Raw genomic sequence first — 19,450 nt, 5'->3', positions numbered from 1 at the left:
TTGTCAGTGTCCTTCTCTGTGGGCAACTCAACGGGACCGACTGTCTCCTGCTCAGCCCCGTGGCTGCTTCAGCAGCCCCTTCTCCTCCTCATTGGCACCTTTTCCCCCCTGGCCCCAGGGGAGTGAGATCTGCTGCCCAGACCTCTTGAGTGCAAGTGTGGGAGGGAAAGGGATCTTTTTTTTCCCAAAAATACTCGGCAAAAGAGCCAGTTCCAGGCCCTAACAGGTTTAGGATCTTCCGTGAGTATCCTCTGGCAAAACTCCTCGAGCCAAGGCAGCCCGAGTGCCCCGACAGCCGGGGTTTTCCATGCCATTTGGACAAGCTGGGATCCGGAATGCTTGCACGTGGGTCTAAGGATGCAGCCAGTTGGCTGAGGGATGGCAACCTTGTCCACCAGCACGGGAAGGAGGGAGCTGGGGTGAGTGCCGGGTCAGGTCCGTGGTCCTGTGCTCTGCCAAGCACCTCCTGGCTTCAGCGGGATTTGTGGGGGTGTGGATGTGCGCGCAGAGACTGAATATGTCAGAGAAGAGACACAGCAAACACTTATGAAAAAATATTACTGAGCTAATGTTTCAATGATTTCCCAGTAACGCAGAACGATTTTGCAGTAATATTTTTACACTCCTCAGTAATAAATGCCTTTAAGGTCAGAGAGAAAGGGTGGAATATCTGGGGGGGAAGGGAGATCGCTGTGTGCAGAGGAAGGGTGGCAGGGGAAAGAAAAGATGTGCAGGGAGCCAAAATCCAACTTTGGGCAGGTTTTGCCATTGCTCTTTGTGGGTGTTATCTCAGCCCACCCTGCATCACAAGGGGAGCAATCGGTGGAATGGGTTTCTGTGAGGACTTGTTTTCTCTTCAAGTTTGGGGTGAAAATGATTCTTTCCCTAAGAACCCCTCCTACAGCCATATCTAGACACAAATTGCCCCGGCCCCAAAGCAAAGCAGTAGGATCTCCAAGATCTGCTAGTGCAGAGCAGCCCATGCTGGACGCGCTGAAGGGAACATCACCGCAGCTTGGCCGGGTTTCATCGTGTCACTTGAGGACACCTTGCCAGTCAGTTGTGTTCTCCAGCAAGGTTATTTACGCAGGCAGCGGTTTGGGGGGTGAGAGGCCACCTACAGCTCTTCCGTTGACCCAAGACCCCCTGTGCCTCCTGCCTTCCCAGTTCTTAAAGCATATGCGAGCACAGGGTCACCCCTTTAGCACATCCCAGCAATGACAGCAGAGCTGGGACCAGCAAGGGACCCCACTGCTCACATAGTGCTGGGAACCCTCATCACCACCCACTCGGTTGATTTAATCGATGAATTAAACAATCCACTTTTCCCATCCTGTGGTGGCCAGGCAGCACCCTCTTTGCAACACTGCATCCCAGCTGATTTCTGTGTTCAGCCCCAAATCCAGAGGGGATGGGGTGTCCCTGGAGCTGCAGCACCATGGGGTGCCCCTCTCTCGCTGACACCCTTCTCCCCGAACCCCACCACCGGCATGGCCATGCCCAGCTCCGGCAGCCTCACTGCTCTGCCTCCACCCCAGCCAAAAGCACCTTCGGGCAGTGAATTTAATTAAGGTTTCTGAAAAGCAGTGTCTGGGAGCCCCTCCTGGATCTGTGGCTCTGAACTTCATTAGGAGCGGTTTGTTGCTAATAATGCCGGCAGCTTCTCTAATTAATAATGGAAGGGCTGTGAGCAGATGCCAAGCCAGGAGAGGGAAGGGATTTGTTTGTTTATTTCTCTCCTCTCTTGGTGTTTTTTTTCTGGAGTGCGAAGGGAGGGCTGGGGCTCATTTCCCATCTGAAAAGTGAATGGTGGTGCCTGGGAACCTCAGTGGGGAAGAGGGTGCACCCATGTGTGGAACAAAGGAGCATCCCCCAAGGCAAGGGGCTCCCACTCCCGTGGTGCTCCCTGCCCACCCAGGACAGAACCAACATGGGCACTGGTTGTGCTGGACTTGGGCACCCAGGATTGGTTCTGACTCCCAAGCCCCCTCCCAAAGCATCATTGCCACAGCATGTCCCTTCCCATGGCATGTCCCCATCCCACAGCATGTTGCCCAGCCCATGGCAGGAGGGTGCAGACATGGGAAGGAGGAGTTTTCCATGCTTTAGCCCCCAGGACCACAAATATGTGTCATGCAGCACCCAGAAACGTAGGTTTGCAGGGGATCAGCACACTAGGTCCCTTTTTCTTTCTCCCCTCTTTTTGCCTTGTTTCTTTCCTGCTTGCTCTCTCGCCCAGCTGGCACAGTTGCCTGTGGCAGCACCTCAGTGCAGAGGAAAGGCTCCCAACACAACCCAGTGTGCAGGACCTGACACATTAACACCCCAGGCTCCTGAGAGGGGCCCAAAGCAGCCAGACTGGGCTGGGTCCTGCTGCCTCCCTCTGGCACAGGACAAGCACCCCCAGCTCCACAGCTGAGCTTCAGCGACACCAGGCAGCCAACAAGCATCCTTGTCCCATTGCTAGTCACAGCCTCACCTTCTGATGCAGGAAACCAGGACCTGGCAGAAGTGGGAAAAGACTGTAGGGAAGCCTCCTGCATGCCCCAGCTCCCTACCTAGATGTCCATGGTGTGTCCAAAAGTTCCAGCTTCTCCAAATAGCTTTCGGAGCAACTGTTCCTGCTGTCAGGCTGAGTTTGCATCAGAGAAAAAAATGGCTTTACCTTTTCTGACACCTCATCACTCACATTAACTGCAGTAGTGTTTAGACAGGCCTCCATGGCTCAGCCAGAGTGGCCTCAGTGCAGGCTCTGTCCCCTTGGTCCTCCACTGCTCACCTGCCACAGGGATGCACTGCCTATGGGCGCGTTTCAGGCAGCAGCCATTGCCACAGTAGCTTTCCAAAAAATAGTACTTTAGGTTCAGATTTGTTTTTCCAAGGGGAAGAGTACTTTTAATGTCTTTTCCCATCATTCACATTTCCTCAACCTTTCCACACTCCAGGACACAAACCATAACCTTCTGGAGGGCAGCAAGCAAGGTTGCCCCACACTTGGGGCAACTGGAGATGCTCCTGCTGCAGGAGATGGAGTACCTGCTCTGGAAGGGCTGGACAGCAGGAAGCAAAGGAAAAAGCATGGTTAGACATTAAAAAATCTCCAGGAATTCCAAGGCCAAGGCGACCTGGGAGACCCAGCTTCCCACCCGGGCTGGGATCATCCTTGTCTGCTTAATGCACAAATCCCTTCTCTGGCTCTTAAAAACACTGGAGCAAGCACAACGCTGTGGCACCTCATACTTCCCGCTTGCTTTTTGAATGGGAAAATTATCTGAAGCTTGGAGCAGAGGAGGAAAAATAAAGGCAACAGGGGCTCAGGAGTGGAGGGGCGGCTGGGCTGTGTGACAGGGAGCATCCCTGGGGCGCAGGGTGGCGTGGCAGCCTGCCCAGCCCCGGCACAGCCAGCTGAACAATAATGTGAGGCGTCAGGAACACGCTCAGCAGTGGGAATCCCAGTCCTTGCCTTAAAAGGAAATTTCGTGGAATGATTTTATTGGAAAATTGTTTTCTGATTATTCAGCTTGTTGAAAGTTTCATTTCATTATTTGCAACACAACGGGAGGGGGGCTTCGGCTGCACAGGAACAGCAATGGCCAGGGATGTTTCCATGGATTTCTTGTCCAGAAGAGCCCATTAAATCATCGTGTTTAACCTCCTGTGTTTGCAAACCAGAGAATTTCCCCCAATTCCCCTCACATTGAGCCCAATAACTTGTGTTTTTGATTCAAGCGGGTAGTCCAGGATGACATCCTGTCTCGGCTCAATGACTTCAAGAGAGGAGGAATCTACCACCAACTTCCCTTGGCTGTTTGTCCTGGTGGCAAAAAAAAAAAAAAGCACCCATGAGACCAACACCCTGCTGTCAACTTATTTCTGATGGGGCTGCATCCTGCTTGCCTCGAGCCCCTTTCAGATGAAGGGGGATGCCCACACTGTCCCTCAGCTGGTGCCTCCCACACAGATGTGCTCCCTGAGCCGCATGGATCGATACAGAAAAATAGCGGGATCCCCCCAGCCTGCCGTTAGCGAGCAGCTCAAGAGTTAATAAACTTCAAACAGATGTGACCAACATGTCAAGACACGAGAAGTACGTGGTATGGATGTTTATAAGTACATCGACAGAAGGCATTCATAAAAGGTTATAAACCGTGGTAATAAGCAACCCATCCACTTGTTTGGACTCTAACACTTGATTAACCATTTATTAAAAGGTGCAGTAATCATTTATAAGCCATAAGTGGGACCAAACATAAAGTATGGCTCCTTTTATGTTAATAGATGCCTCAAGAATTTCCTCTCCCTCTGTGCTGTGTTTTGGGTGGTTAAAGGCTAACCCTGGCTGCCAGGTGTCCCGGCCCCTCCTTAGTGGTGTACATGAGCTGGATTCACTCCAGGAGCCTCCCGCTTTCCCAGCACCCATGGAGGGGATATGGGTGTCCCCACCCACCCCAGGTTTGGCAGTGCCCTGGGGTTTTGTTCATGGGGAGCTCTAGATCTATTCTGGCGAGCTCTGGGTGACCTCCACCAGCACCCAAGCATCCCTCCAGAGACCGGCAGCAGGGAGGGATAGGCAGAGAGGTGTTTACTGCCAGCAGTGCAGTGGGCAGCACAAGGTGGTGGGCAAAAAGGAAAGCCTGGCAGCTCCCCAGGGAGAGGAAGGCCATCGGTGGCTGCACAGGCGGGAGGAGCTTGGGCACAGCTCCACAGAGTGGATTAGGGACAAGGAGACTTCAGAGGGGTTAAAACCACCTGCTTGGAGACCCTGGAGCACTGGAGTACCTGGAGAAAGGAGCAGAGTACAGAGAGAACTGGAAACCCACCCCTTGCATCCCCCTGCATGAGAGTCAATCCAAGCCCCAGGCTGCCAACACCAGGATAGGACAGAAATGCCTCTGACACAAAAGTAGCTTCATCCTTCTGTCAACAGGACCCTCCTTTTTTGTTTGCCATCACACTCCTACCCCCAGACAGGTCATGTTTTCCTTCCTGCTGTCTTAAAGAGACCTAAACCCATAATTGCTCCCATTACACAACCAAGAGTGACAGTTTATTAGCAGTGCTTCCTGACCTAATTTACACCGGTACCCTCCTGCTCTTCCCTTTACTGTGGACAAATAGACCTTTAAGCTTTTGGAGAGGAAGCTGAGCCTCAGCAGTGATGAGTGCATGGGCTGAAGCTCTGGAGTGATCCCCTGCCCTCTCCTGCCTCAGTTTCCCCTGGCTGAACTAAACTGGAACTCAGTGGTGCCACTGGGCTTTGGGGCTTTGGGTTTGAGAGTCACACGGGGCACAGCAGCATTGAATGTTCTGCCCTTCAAAGGAAAGCCCAGCAGCTGCCTGGTGGGGGGCGGTTAGCATGTGTGTGGCACTGAGTCATTTGGTTGCAGCCAAATTTAATTGCAGGGAGCATGCAGGAAAGGAAGAGGAAGGCTGAAAAATTGCTCTGGAGTGGAGATTGCAAAGGTTACACCTTGATCTGGGCAGGGACCACAGGAACCTTCTTGTGGGAGGGTGGCTGAACCGAACTGCAGATGGGAATGGTGGGATCATATCCTGCTCCCACCCTGCCTCCTATGACCAGATTTGGGGATGGCATTTTCACATCCCCAAGCTTGTTGCTCGGCTGGCAGCACTAAGGAGCTCCATTTTTCCCTCAGGGAGATGCCCCACTATGGTGCGGGATGCTGTGCCAGATCTTGATGCACAGGAGAAAGGGCTGGTGCAGAGACAGAACCAGGGCCACTGGTAGTCACAGGCTTGGGGCAAAGGGCTGCTGTTTTCTGCCCTGGCCGCGGGGATGGCGAGGGGTGCATGTGTGTGTCCCTGCACCTAGGGGACAGTGACACAGCAGAGCAAGAGCCCTGTGGCAGGAGGGCTTGCATGGCCACCTGGGAGGCTGTAAATCTCAACCTCACCACTACAACACACATCAGGTTGGAAATGCCTCGAAGAGTGACTTTTCTACCTGTGCACAGCCTGGGCTTAGGGCAGCACCAGCCTGGATGGACTGTTGGAGCAGCTGGAGGGATTCACTCCCAGCATCGCCTTGCCTTGCCCTGACAACCTGTGGTGGGAGACCCATCAAGCTGGGATTTGCCAGAATTTGCTACTGTCCCTTCCTGACCCCACTAAGATGAATGCCTTTTAACCCTGGCCAGTATATTTTTTAGACCACAGTGGTGAGGCTGCCCCATAGCTCTGCCAAGGAATAAGAAATGCCGGGCAAACCCCAGGGATGGTGGCTCCCTTGGATGCTTTCACCATCCGTCCACTGTTAAAGGCTGCCCACTGGCAGCCTGACTCTGGCAGCACCTCTCCAACTGACAGCAGAAGGTAAAATGAGACCAAGCTGCATTTTTTCCCTTTGTGCCCCCAGGCAAACTTTTACAGCTTTTTTGCCAGGTCCCATCCCCCGGGTGTCAGGGGAAGGAGCTGCCCCGGCGGGAGGAAGAGCGGAGGAGCCCGTCTGGACACCAGTCTCCATCAGAAAAAAAAAAAAAACAACCAACCAACCAACCAAAAAAAAAAAGAAAAAAAAAAAAGAAAATTGTGCTGGATTTTTTTTTGTTTGGTTGTTTGGGGTTTTTTTTAATATATATGGAGGTTTTGTGGCTTTGACGCAGTTTCCTGAAAATCCTGCCTCATCCTGCCAAGGACTGAGCAAATGCACATCCCAGCCCTCGGCAGTGGGGGAGAGAAGGAGGAGAAGCCAGAGAGGGAGAGAAGAAAGCCTTTGCCAAACTGGCCTGACCAGAATGTCACACAAGAGCAGGAAATGAGTCACGCCGGCGGGGCAGCTGCTCCCAGGCATTTGCATAGAAAGAAACCCCACCAGGCAAGGAACCGCACTGCCCCTCGGCCTCGTCCGGCTCCCCGTGCTCCAGCTCCGCAGCTGCCGGACCCGCTCGGCACTCACCAGCACCCATCAGCACCATCCAAGGCAGAGAGCCCTGAAGCACCCCCCCTGCCTCGTGGCTGCTGTGTACCCCTGGATTTGGCCATTCAACCTCAGATTGGGTTATTCCACCCTGGATTTGCCAAAGGGGAGCTCCACTCCATTGCTACCCCATGCAGTTCCCCTCGGCCAGCCTTCAATATCCACTTTGGTCCATGCTTTAGGCTTGGGGAGGAAGGGACAAAGCCCAGCATTGTAGCCCAAGAGGAGCCTCAGTTGAGCACCCATTGCACAAGGGTAAAGCTCTCCCATGGGGCCAACAAGGGCATCACGATCCCTGCATCCAGCACACCATTCCAGCCCTGTTCCCAGCTGCTAGTATCAGAGATGGGTGCCATTGGATCCCAGCACCCGGGGGGCTGGGAACCTGCTTTGTATGCTGTGGGGACCAGACTGAACACCCAGCTTCTGGTCCCTTTTTATTAATGTCAGAGGACAGGAGGTTTCCCCTGCAGATGCGCCACACATACATCTTCTCCCAGTGGGTACCAGGCCAGAGCAGGCAGGTGACAGTGAGGGAGGGACAAGTGTGACACCATGGGATGGGTGGGCACAAGTGGTGCATGTTGGTGGTGTGCCCTGGGCTGGCACAGGGGGTGACCAGCCATGGGAACCTCTGTGCTGTGCCTCCTCCATGGGGCTGTTTCCCTCCTCCTCCACCCCAACCAGGAATGGGGGATAGCCACAAGCAGACAGATTTAGTGCTGCAAAACAGGCTGCTGCCGCCCTGCACATTCCTTACATCCTTAAACTCAGTCTTCAGTGAAAGCCTTCAGTGAGTTAATCACATGGAGGAGGGTGGAGGGAGCTTTCTCCATCACACTAAGCCACCTCACCAGGCTGACATGGAAGGGGGACAGAAGGGCAGTGATGGCTGTTCTCTGGCTGGTTAAATGAGCTATAAATGACCCGAGAAGCACAGCACTTTGTATTAATTTTGGAGGGCTTCAGCCTTCTGGGCAAGGCATGGGGCTGTGTGCCAGAGCCTTCAGGAGTGTTCCTGGGATGGGGTGGTGGCAGGTAGGGATGGAGTCACTTCAACAGCAAACTGCTCTGTAAATCTCTGCGAACATCCTCCCTCTCCCATCAGTCCAGGAGGGTCCAAAGCCCTAAATACCAAACTGGTCTCTCCAGGGCAGGGCTAAGGTCTGCCAAAGTGAGACCACTGATGAAGGAGAATGATGGCCTGGTAGTGCCTGGAAAAACCAAGGCTTGGGAGGGTTGAGGGATGCACACCAGGACTCAGCTACAAACCACCTCTGTGGCTCCTTGGGCTGGGACACCCACATGAGGCTGGATCCTGGTGGAGGAGAGACCATAAAGCACAGGCAGACTTTCTGCAGCTTGCTCCTGCTGGTGTCCATCAGTCACCCAACACTGTCGGGAAGGGGTTTGAAATCTGTGTAGGCAGAGGGGGGCCTGTCTACAGCCCCCTTCCAGGCAGCTCCTGCTGGTTGTGGAAGGGCAGCAATGCCAAGCTTGGCTTTGGGGCTTCCCTTCTCCGGGCTGGGCGGGGAGATGGCATCATCCAGATGTGGGTGTGACAACAGCAGGGCTAGTGCCGATCCCAGGACAGAGGGATTCCCAGCTGAGAGTAGAGTGCATCTTTCGGCTTGACTCAGCCCCATCCCTTCCACCTTCCTCTTTTAAATACTGGTAAATACCAGCTGGCTTTCCCAGCTCACCCACAGTGGGAGCACAGGGGGCCTGAGCATCCTCTGCAGAAGAGCCATGCGCTGGCCGAGATTGGAATGGTGGCTGTCACCAGGGGCTGTCTGGTACTGCCTGTGTTTATAAAGAAGTGAGAGTCATGAATAGTTTTACGCTGACTTTTTGAGGAGAGGTTTGCCTCCACACGGGCTCAGCCAGTCAGCTGCAGTCCTGACATATCTCATGCCGCCCTGCCCAGCTCCCGCCAGTCCTGGCTGCTGGACAGCCTGTAAAACCCCGGAGGAGAGGTACAGCCCGTGGGCTTTGAGGCCTGGCAGAGGAATTACATGTCAAACCGCTCCCTTTTCAGGAATTGGTGCTTGAGCCCCAGGAGCTGTGGGATGAGTGTGTGGGCATGGAGGGGAGTGGCCGAGGGGTGATACAGTGCGAGCCCCAGTGCCGGAGTGGTACCCATCACTGTTTCCTTATCAGAGTGCCTGTTGGCAGGAGCCTGTGCACAGGGGATTCCTGTAAAAGACAGTGTGGAAAGACCTGGATAACCCACACACTGGAAATGGTGCTCATCCCTCTCGCAAGCTGCTCCGGGTGGTCCAAGGCACTGGGGGTATAGGGTGCTATAGTAGATACATATAATTAGATCAATACTTTGAGGCCACAGTGGGGGAATTCCTGATAAATCCCCCCCACAGGCAAATTGCTATCAGCCAGTGTCACCCTGGGGTCAGGTTGAGGCCAGATCCTGAAGCCACTGACTGAGCCTTTGCCCCCTTGTCACTCCACCATAAACCTTGACTGTGGACCCTGAGCATTTTTGGGTGTAAATACTGTTTCAAGCCATTTGTGGCTCTCTTGCCAGTGGGAAATGGATTTACACCAGCAATGGACTTTATTCCCAGTGGCCTGGCACATATGGCAGGGGTTAGATATACAGTGTCCTGCAAAACAGCTGCGGAAACATTTGGTGGGAGAGCTGTTGACAGAGACACCTCTGTGCCCTGAGCTCTGGTGGGAGGTGCTGGGGCTGCCGGTTTGGCAAAGACCCCGGGGGACAAATGGCTGTTGCTCTGCACAGGGAGGAAACACACCTGAAATGGCTCTGTGCAAAGTAACAGCCCATACAGGGGCCAGCCAAGAGGGCACAGGAAGCTCTCGAGGGCACTTATCACAGAACCACAAAATATTCTGAGTTGGAAGGGAGCCACAAGGATCATCGAGTCCAGCTCCCGGCCCTGCACAGAACCATCCCCAAGAGTCTCACCATGTGCCTGAGAGCATTGTCCAAATGCTTCTTGAACCCTGTCGGACTTGGTGCTGTGATCACTTCTCAGGGCTCAACCACCCTCTGTGTGAAAAACCTTTTCCCGATATGTAACCAAAACCTCCCCTGACACAGCTTCAGGCCATTCCCTCGGGTCCTGTCACCGGTCGCCAGAGAGAAGAGATCAGTGCCTGGCCCTCCACTTCCCCTCGCGAGGAAGTTGTAGGCTGCGACGAGGAATGGTACCCAGCGCCAGCTGTGACCCAGATGTGCTGTGGTTCCAGGGCAACGGGCCTTGTTACGGACTGGCACCCCGAGCAACCCTGGTCGCGCAGGGATGCCGGTGGCCAGAAGGGACATCCCAAACCCGGGCTCCCGTGAGGCAGTGGCGGAGGGGCGCGCAGCACCCAGCACCGTGCCGGGCCCCACCGCCGGCCGTGTCCCCTTTACGGCGGCGCGGCCCCGGGGCGGGGCGGGGGTGGTGCCCGGTGACGCGCAGGGCGGTCCTGCGGCCGAGGCGGGGCTGTTCCCGCCGCAGCGCAGCGGCACCGGCAGCTCCGAGGTGGTGGCGGTGGCGTCCGGCGGGACCTACCGACACCGACACCGGCGCCTCCGCTCCGCCCGCCCACCCCGGCCGCCTCCCGAGCGGGGCGGCCCCTCGGCGCGCCGGGGCGTGGCGCGCCCGTCCGTGCCCCCCTTCCCCCGGTTGATCGATCCCCCGCGGCCGCCGCCCCCATGGCCGCCCCGCCCGCCCCCCGCCGCCGCCGCCCCGGCCCCCAGCGCCGGGGCTGAGCCCGGCAGCCTCCCAGGCGCCGCCCCCGCTTCCCCTCCCCGCTGCGGGGATCCGCGCCCCCGCCCGCCTCGCTCCTCGTTCCCCCCCCCCCGGCCGCGGCCGCCTCCCCGGGGGCGGCGGGAGGAAGCCGGGGCGTGGGGCTCCGGCGCCCAGGGCGACCCCAAGATGGCTGGAGGCGGCGGGGGCGGGCGCGGGGGGCTGTGCTGATCGGCCCCGCCGGGACGGGACAGGACGGCTCGGCTCGGACTCGCCTGGCCCCGCAGCCCCTCCGCAGAGCCTCGCCGGGCGGGCGGGCGGGGGAGGCGGTTCCCGGGAGCGGGGTTGTTCCGGTGACTTTATTTATAATTTTTTTTTAAAACCCTTTTTTTTTAATTTTCTTTTTATTTTATTTTTAACGCGCCCCCGGTCTCCGCTCTCCAGCCGGGCAGCTCAAGATGGCTGAGAGCTGACTCGGCTCTCCCGGAACCGCTCGCTCCGGCCGCTCCTCCCGGCTGCCCGCCGCCGCCTCGCCCCTTCCCGGCGGGGCCGCGCCGGGGAAGGCACCTCCGCCGGCGGCTCGGGCACCGTCCCCGCGTCCCAGCTCATTGTTGCCGTCGGGGGCTTGCGACCCCCCGGCCGGCCATGAGAGCGGGCTAGGTCGGACCCTCCCGGGCGCCCTTTTTTCCCCCCAGCCCCGGTGGGAAGTGGGAGCAGGTTGATTCGGGGTCCGCGGGGCTCAGATCCCCCCGTTGCAAAGCCCGTCCCCTCTCCCATCCCTCTTCGGTAGCGTCGGAGGAGCTGGGCGGGCTGTGCTTGGCTGGGGTTTGCTCTGAATGACCGAGCTCTCCCATTCAAGACCTCGCAATCTCGAAGCAGGCGAGAGGGCTTTTTTTCTTCTCCTCTTTTTTTTTTTTTTCTGTCTTATCTTTTTTTTCCCCCCTTCCTTTTTTTTCCTGCTGCTCCTCCGATTTAGAAGCAAATCTCGGGGGCCGCGGAGAGAATTCGTTTTTCCGCCATCGTCATCGTCGCTATTATTATTATTATTTTTTTAATCTTCCTCCTTTTCCCATTTTGGATCTTAACCCTTTGATCTGTTTCCTTTAAAAGACTCTGATTCCCAACTCCCATCAGGGGAAGAGGGAGGAGAAATCCAGGGGAGAAAAAAAAGCCCGAGCGAGTCGGTGCCCTCAGCTGTTGGCCAGGTTTGGTGGGGGACAAAAGTCCCCTTAAAATATTGAATGTCAGTTGCAAACCTAAGAAAAGAAAAATCTGATCCGGAGCGCTAAATTTAGGAGCTTTATATGGAACTTGGACTCTGCTGCTGGATTTTGTATGGATTTTTTTCAACCTTTGGTAAGTTTCTATTCACCTTCTGGGGTAAAAAGGAGCAAATGGCTTTTAGGGGTGGTTAGGACTTTGGGCTGTAAGTCCAACAAGATCATGTTGGGGTTTTTTAACCGTTTGTGTTGTTTTTTTAACAAAGCGACGGGGACGTCGCATTTTCTTGCCGGATATTCCTAGAGTGCTGCTCTGTGGTTTATTTTATCCCCGATTTTAAAATCTGCTGCGGTTTATTATTTATGGCGCGTGCTGCGGGGAGGGGGGAGCCTGTCCGTTCACCCTCAGCCTTCCCCTTGCAGGGAGGACAGACCCCGGCGTCCGCCCCTAGACCGCACTGAGCGACCGAAGTGGCTCGGGGGAAGTGTCGCCAGAGCTGCCGGCAGAGATGGCCGAGAATTGGAAGAACTGCTTCGAAGAGGAGCTCATCTGCCCCATTTGTCTGCACGTCTTTGTGGAGCCAGTCCAGCTGCCCTGCAAGCACAACTTCTGCCGAGGCTGCATCGGGGAGGCGTGGGCCAAGGAGTCGGGCTTGGTGCGGTGCCCGGAGTGCAACCAGGCCTACAACCAAAAGCCCAACCTGGAGAAGAACCTGAAGCTCACCAACATTGTGGAGAAGTTCAACTCCCTCAACCTGGAGAAGCCCCCCTCAGTCCTGCACTGCGTCTTCTGCCGCCGGGGCCCGCCGCTGCCTGCACAGAAGATCTGTTTGAGGTGCGAGGCTCCGTGCTGCCAGTCCCATGTCCAGACCCACCTGCAGCAACCCTCCACGGCCCGGGGGCATCTCCTGGTGGAGGCGGAGGACGTGCGGGCCTGGAGCTGCCCCCAGCACAACGCCTACCGGCTGTACCACTGCGAGGCCGAGCAGGTGGCCGTCTGCCAGTTCTGCTGCTACTACAGCGGGGCCCACCAGGGACACTCGGTGTGCGACGTGGAGATCCGCCGCAATGAGATCCGGGTGAGTCGGACCGTCCTGGACACCCGGGTTTGCCCAGCCCAGGGGCATCGGGCCACCCTCTTCCCTGCTGAGTCTGCTCCCCTGTGCTTGTGTAGGACCTACACAAAACCCACCCTGGCATTGCTCCTCCTCCACCCGGTCCCCCCACGGCGGACATGTTAGGTGGCCTCCCCAGCCAAGCAGTGACAGAGCCCGGGGGTGCCAGGAGGGCTCCCCAGGGAAGGGGATCTGCGGCAGGAGGCCTTTGTGGCTGTTGAGCTGTAGGACCTACAGCCTCTTGGGTCTGGGCTATGCAGTGAAGGGTCGAGGTCCTGGGCCAGGGGGGTCTGGAGGGGTCACCTCCCAGGGTCCTGTTGGGCTGTGCAGCCGTTCGGAGGAAGGCAGAGGAGCTGCCTGCATCTGAGGTCAAGTCGCCTCGAAATTGGGCTTCCTGGGAGGACAAAGCGGCCGCAGGAGCGGACCCCATCCATTGTAAGGCCTGTGAATGTCAAACTGCCTGCTCTTCCCACCGCCTCCCACTGGGACCCGGTGGCTGCCATCCCCTTCCCCCCGGCAATGGAAGAGCTTCGTGTCAGAGACCCATGATGTCTTACTGATAGAGATTCAGGCTTGGGGTTTGGACAAATAATGGGATTTTTATTAGGGGGCACAGGGCTGCACCTCCTCCCTTGAGCAACATGGGCTGTAGTGCTGGATTTGAGGGAAAGCGAGTCTGTGTTTTGCTTGTGGCAAGGCCATCTGGCAGGAGCTTTCACCCCTGGCTCCCCACCCTCCAGTTCCTGGCGGGCATTTACCAACCCTGCAGGCAGCCCTGCCGTGACCCCACTACCACCTTCCCTCTGTCCAGGGCTGCCCCTCCTCTCCCCCTCCGACCCTTCGAAAGAGGCCCGGCGCTTGTCTGCCGAATAAATATTTAACAATGAATTGAATGGTGATTACTGTAAAATGGGGATGATTTCCTGTGTATTTTAATGTTGCCAAAATGAGTCACCATTTAGCAATAAAAAAAAAAAAAGAAGTCATAAATAAAAATTGCAGTATAATTACTTTCCAATTGGATGGCCAGGCCTGGAAGTCGGGGGGGGGAGGCAGCTCTGTGCAGAGGAGCCAGCCTGAGCTCACAGGAAGGTTATTTTCCTCTCCAGGTTTTTTGGGGGAAAACCAGAGACCTCCACAGAGGTGCCAGCAGCTCCGCCACACACGCTGGAAGGGGAAAGACCCAGTCAGGCTTTTGGAGAAGCGCTTTTCTGCTTCTATTTATAGGGAGTCATTTTGGTTTCCCTCTGCCAGGGTGGGGAGCCACCTCGGGAGGGCTGCGCGGTGCTGGGATGGGGCTCGCATGTGCATCTCCCAGGAGCTTTAGCCAGGGACCAAAACTATTTTTCCAGGTCCTTTTCCAGGACACTTCGATCTCATCTGTTCCCGATCTTGCAGCGTGGCTTTTTTTTTTTGTTGCTGCTGCCGTTGTTATGGCTGGATATTCGCCGCTTCTTGCGGATGCACACTGTTAATGACCTGGCAGAAAGCTGCCACCAGCTAGACTGGATTTTGGCCCTGGCTTGAAATTTTAGGATACGTGGCCAGACACCAAAAGTGTCGGGCAGCTGTATTGTAGAGCCGCAGAATTATTTTGTGACCTTGGCCAAATCCCTCGGTGCCTCCATCGCCACGTTATCTTAATTTCCTTTCTCTGTGATGATAAACTTGTCTCTTCCCGCTGGGCGCATGGCTCGGTTGGGTGCTCGGAGTCTGGGGCAATGAAGGACAGCACGAAGCTGGGGGACCATGGGTCCAAAGGATCCCCCCTGTAGTTGAAGCAGTTCTTCCATGAAGCAGCTAGAGCAGGGTTGATCCCCTGGGAAAATCTCCCAGCAGGTTGCCAGCCCTTGCTCCATAGCCTTGGCCAGGTCTCTGGGTGAAAGCCACCCCTTGCCAGCCAGCAAGGAAGGTGGCCTGGTCGGCTCCCGAATTAGGGTGCGTGAGCTTAGCTGGTGACAGTTTCCCGCCTGCGGGAGCCAGGCCCGGGATTCCTGGCTGCTTGCTCACCCTGCGGCGGCAGTGAGCCACACTTGGAGCATCCCGGGAAAGAAGGGCTGGGGCTAGGGGGCAGATGAGTAACACCGGGCTTGGGAGGTCCGGGGGAGGCCCCATTGTGAGAGGTTTGTTCCATGTGTGGCTTGCGTTCGGAAAGCCGTTAATTGAGAAATGAGTCAAAGTTGGGAGGCTCGGAGCCCTGTCCTTGGTGCAGGGGACTTGCCAGCGTGGGGGTTGCAACATCGACCTGGTGTGGTGGTGGTGGCCCCCATAGCCTGGAGGAGGGACCGGAGCCTGCAAACGTTCTCCCTATAACTTCCCATTTTAGCATTTATTCCTCTGGCTGTGCTGCCAGATGTCTCAAAGGGCACCTTACCCCCAGTTACAGGCTGGTTTGAAGGGGAAAAGGGGCTCAGAACTCCTTGGGGACAATACCAGCGCTTTGTCAGCTGTGAGCTGGCAGTTAGGGCAGGAGTGCTCATGGTGGGGGAAAGAGGCTGGAGGCAGGAGGTGTCTGCGGGAGGAAAGAGGGTGTCTGTGCAGGGTTTGCCTGAAGCAGAGGCACGCGCTTGGTGGGTTTGGGGGAAGGACCCTGCTCAGCGTTAGGCGCTGCACAAACCCGCAGAGCCCTGGCTCAGAATTAGTTGAACTCCACGGTGCAACCGTAATACAAACAGTAAATAAAATATGTGGTTAATCTTTCTTTCGTGGGCGTATAAAGTGCTTACCTCCCCTTCCCCCCGTGAGATGTTTTCTCCTTTGTTTCCTGTTTTTGTAGTGCTTAAAGAGGAGAGGGGGGGAAAAGCCGACAACGTGCTCTTTTTTTTTCTTTTTTTTTACTTCTTGTCATTTTGTCTGTGTCAAGGTCTCAAAACGAAACATTTTTTCTTCCATCTTTGCCTTTGCTGCACCAGCCACGTGCCTTCTGCCTGCATGGGGGAACCTCCTTTTAGGGTTGAAAAAGAAAGTTGCTCCAGCTTGAGGTTGATGTGTTGTTTTTTTGTTTCCCCCCCCATCCAGAAAGGGAAAATACATTGCCAGGATTGGAGCATGGGTCAGCAGGCAGAGAAAGGGACTCACTTGCAGGGTATTACCATGTTTGCCTGTCTTTGTGTGGCGCAGGGTTGATTGAGGCCAGGTACATCAGAGCTTGTTTGGGGTTGTCCCAACTGCCTGTCCTTCGCTGGAGGTGCCACCAGTGGAAAGCGGCTTGGGTAGAGGGCCTTTTCTCCTGCTTCTGTTTTGTTTCAGGGGAAGGAGATAGATTTCCCCATGACTTAGCTTGCAGTACGTTTTTTGGAAATTGGGAGAAATCCCTTCACATTCTGAGGATCTTTTGTGGTTTGAACATTAAGAGGGAGAAAATGTGCTGTGGTGCTGAAACCTGAAGGAAAACATTGGAGATCCTCCTGCAGGTGTGTAGGAGCAGCACCCAGCAGTGGCCATGTTGGACCCTGCTAGCTGCACCCTTACAGGCGCTTCCTCCCCAGTGCCCATTCAGCAAATCCAGGGGGACAGGGATTGGGCTGCTGAGTCCACCTGCAACTCTGTGGATTTGGGCTTACTTTCTTGGCAGCACCCCACATAAGACCAGCTCACATGCTTTCTAAATTATGAGAAAGAGAGGAGGTGAGCACTTGGTAGGAGCACAGGAAGAGATGAATCCCAAGTCAGTACCAGAAACTCAGGTTCTTTGCCAGCGTTGGCCACCAGTGAGTCCCATTGCATCCCCACGCTGCCGTCTCTGCCCAGGATGTTTTGCTGAGACCTAGGGAGCCCCACTGGTGGGGAGGCTGGGATCAGCTCCACTGCCAGGCTTCTGGCATGAGCTGCTGTAGGTTGTTTTACTCTGAAACAGGTTTGGTAACTTGTGATGGACTGGATTTTTACAGGCTTACTTATTTTCCAGATGACTTGTTTATGAGAAGCGTGGCACGCAGCTCACTGGAGGCATTGTGAGTGCAAGTGCCCGAGTGCTTGAGTGTTAATTTAGCTCTTGTGACTGTAGATGGTGTGGGCTGGTGCCTGGCGGGTGTTCGCTGTGGCACTCTTTGAGCATACCTGGTCCCCAGACAATTTTTGCAGTCGGTCCTATAAAGCTGGAGTTGGGCAGCTTCTCCCTGCATCCTCCATCTGAACTTCCACCAGCACCCTAGAGCTGAACCGCCAGCCCAACCCAGGGGTTAGGTCAGCCTAACCCAGGTCTCTCCCTCCCCTGACTTTGCCCATTCCCTGATTCCTGCTCAGGGGCCTCAGGAGTCTGGCACTGTGCTCCTAAATGTGACTGATCATTGTGCCCTGGGATGCTGTCAGTTGGTCAAGCTGCCATGATCAGCATTGACTCCTTGGGCCTTGGGCAGTGGCACAAATCCCAGCACCCACCTAGTCTGGCTTCCTAGTTCTGTGCCACTCACCATCATTGATCTGTCAGGCTTTGCTGTGCCGTGTTGTCAGGGGCAGCATATTTCAACTGATATTTTGAACCCATACCAGCCTGTGCTGCCCTAGAGAGGTCTTGGTGGGGGGGGGGCTGAGCCACCCTGCTGCAAACCCCTCTGGGTTTGCTGGCCAAGCAGCAGTGGGTATCTTGGCGGTCCCAGATCTTTGGCTGAACTGGAGCAGTCTCCTGCCTCCCTGGGGTTTGGATTAAGGGCTTTTCTCCGCTGCTTTCCTGCTAAGCTTGAGCATTTTCCTTGCCCTTAGCCCATCAGGTTGCCAGCGGTTGCTCCAGACCTGCAGCTGCAAGTCTGCTGTGCAGAGTAAATCCAAGAAGTGACAGCAGAGATGGAGGATGCCAGAAGGCAGCCTGGTGGGTTTGGGTGGGAGGGAGGAGGCTTGCGTGGAGGGGACAGCTGTGGTAAAGGAGTAGGACAGGGGCTGCAGTGGAGAGTGCTCTCTTCCTCCCCATGGGGGATAATGCAGTGTGGATGGGTACTCTTGAAATGGGAGGTGGAAGGAGGATAGGAAAAGAGAGGTTCATCTGAGGACCTTGAGTTGCTTTGGAAGGAATAGGAAGAAAATATAGCCCAGGCTTACCACCCTGTGGTATATAGAGGTTGTCTGTACTTTGCAGGTGGGTATGTCTGGGCACAGGCTTGCCCACCCTTGCCAGGCAGCCCTGGCCTAGAGCTTTTTCCACCTGGAAGACATCCCCAGGTGGTGACTTTGAATGAGCCCCTGAAATTGGGCTGTTGTGGTCTGGTCTCTGAACCAGGAGGTGCAAGCCCAGCTTTTGCTGGTGATGGGGCATAATAGACCCTTGTTTAATCTAAATCCAACCTGTGATATTTATGTGAGCATCATGCAGCTGCTGGCATGGAGGTATGCAGCGTGCCGCTCTCATGATCTTTCAACCTCATGAGCATGGTGGAGAGGGAAAAGTAGGAGAGACATGACCTGCAGTGTGACACCCTGGACTTTTTTCCACCTCTCACCTTTGTGCCTTGCATGTGGGAGCCTGGGTGAGCCCTTCAAGGGATGTGTCAGTCCCAAGACCATCCTTCTCTTCTTGTCCCCTCCTCTTGCTCCAAAAAACCACTGTCCTCAAGGTCTCCTGCATGCTCAGCCTGGCCCGGTCCTGCCCGAGCAGCATCCATGGCCTCTCTGCTGCTCTGGTCGTTTCCTCTGGAGCTGAAGAGTTGCCTCTGTCCCCATCTGAGTGGGGGAGCAGAAGAGGGGCTGGTGAAGGGGGTGGAAGGAGAAGGCAGATTTCCATGTCTCACAAAGGGCACAAGCGATCAGATTCATGCAACTGCCCAAGAATAAAGAGGCTCTTACAGTGCTGGCTGCCCTGACCTCTCTCCTCTCTGCTCCAGAGGACAGCGTGTGACCACACAGGGATTTCTTAGCTGTACTTGGGAGGCAGGCAACGGGTTTTCTATCCCCAGATCTGTCTGCAGCTTGCCTTGCAGCATATTGGCCTATTTTTTGCTCGTTACCTATCTGTTTACTGGAAATCTTGGTGCATGGTGATAATTTCTTCTTTTCTTTTATTTAATTTCATGTAATTGTTTTGGTATTTTTTTTCAATCTGACACTGAAATGGGGCTGAGAGCAGCAGTGCTTCCAGAGCAGGGACAAAAGTAACCAGGAAACACAGGGCAAGAGAGGAGGGATCGACACCGAAACAATGAAATAGCCAAGCAAGGAAAGACTGAATGCTCAATAGCACAAGCCTTTGCAGAAATGCCTGGCTAGTGCAGCATTTTATAATCAGCTTCTGTGCAGGGCTGGCCTGCAACAGTAGTGTGATGGGGGAGGAATGCTTTGAATTAGTTGGATGCCAGAATTAATTCTGTCAGAATTCAAATGTACATGTATATACGGATTTATAAATAAACACTTGGAGCTGGATTCTGCTTTGCCACGCGGGCTCTGGGGCAGAATCTGGTCTGGCCTGGCTTTTTTGCTTTTAAAAAAATAAAATGCTGTGGATCTGGGCTAGGTTCTGGTGACTTTGTCAAC

General features: G+C 55.2%; 1 protein-coding gene across 1 annotated transcript in view; it reads left to right on the top strand.

Annotated features, from left to right (window-relative positions):
• The first annotated feature begins 10,766 nt into the window (after positions 1 to 10,766).
• The window catches only part of TRIM8 (tripartite motif containing 8), a 30,846-nt gene continuing 22,162 nt past the window's right edge, over positions 10,767 to 19,450 (top strand). Inside the window, exons 1-2 of the mRNA XM_027672469.1 lie at positions 10,767 to 12,009; positions 12,297 to 12,952. Of these exons, the coding sequence (XP_027528270.1) occupies positions 12,383 to 12,952 (570 nt within the window). The 5' untranslated portion in view covers positions 10,767 to 12,009; positions 12,297 to 12,382. The remainder of the gene's footprint in view (positions 12,010 to 12,296; positions 12,953 to 19,450) is intronic.

Source organism: Neopelma chrysocephalum, unplaced genomic scaffold (assembly GCF_003984885.1).
Source record: "Neopelma chrysocephalum unplaced genomic scaffold, ASM398488v2 Primary Assembly neopelma1_97390, whole genome shotgun sequence".
Taxonomy (NCBI): Eukaryota; Metazoa; Chordata; class Aves; order Passeriformes; family Pipridae; genus Neopelma; species Neopelma chrysocephalum.
This window is presented reverse-complemented; position numbering and strand designations above follow the sequence as displayed.